This window comes from Pseudochaenichthys georgianus, unplaced genomic scaffold (genome assembly GCF_902827115.2).
Source record: "Pseudochaenichthys georgianus unplaced genomic scaffold, fPseGeo1.2 scaffold_2178_arrow_ctg1, whole genome shotgun sequence".
NCBI classification, from domain to species: Eukaryota; Metazoa; Chordata; class Actinopteri; order Perciformes; family Channichthyidae; genus Pseudochaenichthys; species Pseudochaenichthys georgianus.
In genome coordinates, this window is record NW_027262828.1 from 12,501 (window position 1) to 17,500 (window position 5,000).

General features: G+C 43.4%; 1 protein-coding gene across 1 annotated transcript in view; it reads right to left on the minus strand.

The window, feature by feature from the left end:
- The window catches only part of LOC117441931 (transcription factor COE1-like), a gene marked incomplete at its 3' end in the record, with an annotated part of 16,845 nt that overhangs the window by 11,626 nt on the left and 219 nt on the right, over nt 1-5,000 (minus strand). Inside the window, exon 2 of the mRNA XM_034077939.1 lies at nt 2,115-2,196. Within this exon, the coding sequence (XP_033933830.1) occupies nt 2,115-2,196 (82 nt within the window). The remainder of the gene's footprint in view (nt 1-2,114; nt 2,197-5,000) is intronic.

The window sequence follows — 5,000 nt, forward strand, 5'->3', positions numbered from 1 at the left end:
AGGAGGTGACGACGTTCCTACATCTCATTGGGGATGATAAAATCCAGCGGGAGCTCGACGGGAGCCCCGCCTATACTGCGTTGCTACCCCAGGTCCTAAACTGTAATGGAAATGTGCCACGGCCTCGGACGGCCAGCAAGGCAGCCCGAGGCCTGAGCGAGGACGCTTAGGGACGCTTAAACAGGGCTACCCTGCTGCAGGTTCTCCAGGTTCTACCGGGTCAATGTCGCCACTCCCCATCCTTTGGGCGTGGTCCTGTTGCCGAGCTCCGCTGCTTCCAGTAGTGAGCAAGGGCTTGGATTCTTCATGGTTGGTATAAGTCATCCAGTGCTAAAGCACCGCCTCTGTCGGTCAGTAGGGACGAAATAGAACGATAGTTACGGCTGTAACTTGTTGGATGGGAGAGGTGGAGGGGGGGGGAGGAGGTGAAGAAGTAAGGGAGGAAGAGAGAAAGGATGCGGACACGGGGGGGGGAAGGATGGGGGGATAGGATGGACGAAGATGAGGAAGAGGAGGAGCAGAGACAGGAGAAAATGAAGGACTTGAAGGTGGTGGAAATAAATATAGGGGTGATTAATAAAAGGGTGAGTGGGTGAAAAGCGAGAAGGATGCGCATTGCCTCACGTTAACGAAAAGGCCGTATGGAAATAGAGAGGGAGAAACGGTGGAAGAGTGGGAGAAGGATTGGGAAAGGAGAAAGTAATGGGCGATAACTGAGACGCGGAAAGATGTAGAAAGTGGAAAATGGGATGAAAAGTCATTGATGGGTGTATGTATGACAAAAGTGTGCGAAGGTGGAGGTGGAAAGCATTAATTCATGTGTGTACTAGAGAGATGGTGATGTGTATGCCGGAATAATATCTATGAAAACTGAGATTGAGATGCAACTAAATCGGAAGGAAGCCTTGGAGTCCTTTTTTTGGGGGGGATCGGTAAGGTCGATTATAATGTGTGCAAAATGTAACTATGTTTTGATATAATAAAAGATAGACTGTGAGCTGTATGGTTGCCGGTTCAAGTCCCCGACCAGACCTAATAATGGAGTGTGGACTGCTTCTTGGAGAGGTCCCAGTTCACCTCCTGCCCTGCCGTGGTGCCCTTGAGCACCACGGCACTCCCATTGCTCCCCGGGCGCTGTACAATAGCTGCCCACTGCTCCTGGTGCTAGGATGGGTTCAAAGCAGAGAACACATGTCACTGTGTGCTCTGCATGTGAGACCATTAAAAGAGGGTTTCATCCCTCCCAATATATATATATATAAATACATATTCAGTCCTTAACTAAATCACATCTCTCTGGCAGAAAACAATTCATTTACATCAGCAACTGCAAACCCTTTCAGTCCCTCACGGTGTCCCCCAGGGCTCTGTACTTGGTCCCCTGTTTAAAATCATTGACATCCTCCCTCTTGGACAGATCCTCCACCAACACCAACTCTGGTTCCACCGACGAAACCCAACTCACCCTCTCTACAAAAACTCTTTCTGCATCCACCCACTCCCAACTCACCGCCTGCCTCACTGACATCAGAACATGGTGCAAAACAACTTTCTGAAACTAAACTGTGACAAATCTGAAATAATCATTATAGGCCCAAACTCACAAGAAATCTCTCAAAACTCACTGATTCTGAAACTCCAGCTTTCAAACTAAAAGATCAACCTTTACTCGTACTTGGATTAGCAAAACTGTTTATGTTTTCTTTGTATTGTTTCTGTTCTGATTTTATGTAAAGCTTCTTTGAGCATTAGGAAAAGCGCTATAAATATCCCATGTATTATTATTATTATTATTATTATTATTATTAACAAACTGCGGGTAATCTGTTATTACAGTCAATCTGATCAGTTTATAAAGGTTTAGATCTGGAGGAACACCTGAAATTCATTAAAGCTGTTCCTCTGAACCCTCATCTCTGAAAGCAATAACGCTGCAATGCATGATGGGAACAGCAGGTCCTCCAGAGCCACGTCCTGCCCTTTCGGCAGATGAATTTATCTGTGTGTGTGTGTGTGTGTGTGTGTGTGTGTGTGTGTGTGTGTGTGTGTGTGTGTGTGTGTGTGTGTGTGTGTGTGTGTGTGTGTGTGTGTGTGTGTGTGTGTGTGTGTAGTACCTGGAACCTCCTCATGTCTCGAGGGTTCCCGGCGTTCTTCAGACAGTTCTGGTTACACTTGAGGAAGAACTTGAGGAAGAACCTAGAGAGACAGAAACATATGTTATATTATATTAAATATCAGCAGCAGAGGACTCTTTAAAGTAGAGACACTACATACTGATATACACCTGAACATCAGCAGGAGAGGACTCTTTAAAGTAGAGACACTACATACTGATATACACCTGAACATCAGCAGGAGAGGACTCTTTAAAGTAGAGACACTACATACTGACATACACCTGAACATCAGCAGGAGAGGACTCTTTAAAGTAGAGACACTACACACTGATATACATCTGAACATCAGCAGGAGAGGACTCTTTAAAGTAGAGACACTACACACTGATATACACCTGAACATCAGCAGGAGAGGACTCTTTAAAGTAGAGACACTACATACTGATATACACCTTAACCTCAGCAGGAGAGGACTCTTTAAAGTAGAGACACTACACACTGATATACACCTGAACATCAGCAGGAGAGGACTCTTTAAAGTAGAGACACTACATACTGATATACACCTGAACATCAGCAGGAGAGGACTCTTTAAAGTAGAGACACTACACACTGATATACACCTGAACCTCAGCAGGAGAGGACTCTTTAAAGTAGAGACACTACATACTGATCTACACCTGAACATCAGCAGGAGAGGACTCTTTAAAGTAGAGACACTACACACTGATATACATCTGAACATCAGCAGGAGAGGACTCTTTAAAGTAGAGACACTACACACTGATATACACCTGAACATCAGCAGGAGAGGACTCTTTAAAGTAGAGACACTACATACTGATATACACCTGAACCTCAGCAGGAGAGGACTCTTTAAAGTAGAGACACTACATACTGATATACACCTGAACATCAGCAGGAGAGGACTCTTTAAAGTAGAGACACTACACACTGATATACACCTGAACATCAGCAGGAGAGGACTCTTTAAAGTAGAGACACTACATACTGATCTACACCTGAACATCAGCAGGAGAGGACTCTTTAAAGTAGAGACACTACATACTGATATACACCTGAACATCAGCAGGAGAGGACTCTTTAAAGTAGAGACACTACATACTGACATACACCTGAACATCAGCAGGAGAGGACTCTTTAAAGTAGAGACACTACACACTGATATACATCTGAACATCAGCAGGAGAGGACTCTTTAAAGTAGAGACACTACACACTGATATACACCTGAACATCAGCAGGAGAGGACTCTTTAAAGTAGAGACACTACATACTGATATACACCTGAACCTCAGCAGGAGAGGACTCTTTAAAGTAGAGACACTACATACTGATATACACCTGAACATCAGCAGGAGAGGACTCTTTAAAGTAGAGACACTACACACTGATATACACCTGAACATCAGCAGGAGAGGACTCTTTAAAGTAGAGACACTACATACTGATATACACCTGAACATCAGCAGGAGAGGACTCTTTAAAGTAGAGACACTACATACTGACATACACCTGAACATCAGCAGGAGAGGACTCTTTAAAGTAGAGACACTACATACTGATATACACCTGAACCTCAGCAGGAGAGGACTCTTTAAAGTAGAGACACTACATACTGATATACACCTGAACATCAGCAGGAGAGGACTCTTTAAAGTAGAGACACTACACACTGATATACACCTGAACATCAGCAGGAGAGGACTCTTTAAAGTAGAGACACTACATACTGATCTACACCTGAACATCAGCAGGAGAGGACTCTTTAAAGTAGAGACACTACATACTGATATACACCTGAACATCAGCAGGAGAGGACTCTTTAAAGTAGAGACACTACATACTGACATACACCTGAACATCAGCAGGAGAGGACTCTTTAAAGTAGAGACACTACACACTGATATACATCTGAACATCAGCAGGAGAGGACTCTTTAAAGTAGAGACACTACACACTGATATACACCTGAACATCAGCAGGAGAGGACTCTTTAAAGTAGAGACACTACATACTGATATACACCTGAACCTCAGCAGGAGAGGACTCTTTAAAGTAGAGACACTACATACTGATATACACCTGAACATCAGCAGGAGAGGACTCTTTAAAGTAGAGACACTACACACTGATATACACCTGAACATCAGCAGGAGAGGACTCTTTAAAGTAGAGACACTACATACTGATATACACCTGAACATCAGCAGGAGAGGACTCTTTAAAGTAGAGACACTACATACTGACATACACCTGAACATCAGCAGGAGAGGACTCTTTAAAGTAGAGACACTACATACTGATATACACCTGAACATCAGCAGGAGAGGACTCTTTAAAGTAGAGACACTACATACTGATATACACCTGAACATCAGCAGGAGAGGACTCTTTAAAGTAGAGACACTACATACTGATATACACCTGAACATCAGCAGGAGAGGACTCTTTAAAGTAGAGACACTACACACTGATATACACCTGAACATCAGCAGGAGAGGACTCTTTAAAGTAGAGACACTACATACTGATATACACCTGAACATCAGCAGGAGAGGACTCTTTAAAGTAGAGACACTACATACTGATATACATCTGAACATCAGCAGGAGAGGACTCTTTAAAGTAGAGACACTACATACTGATATACATCTGAACATCAGCAGGAGAGGACTCTTTAAAGTAGAGAGGACTCTTTAAAGTAGAGACACTACATATCTATTCATGTCTTCCTCACAGAAACACATGAAACGGCTGAGACATTTTTAGTATTTTCATTTTACTTTCTCCAAGTTCAGTTAGGATGTTTCTCTGTGAAGTCATGCAGCATCAACGTGTTTACACGGTTCCAGGTTGTAAA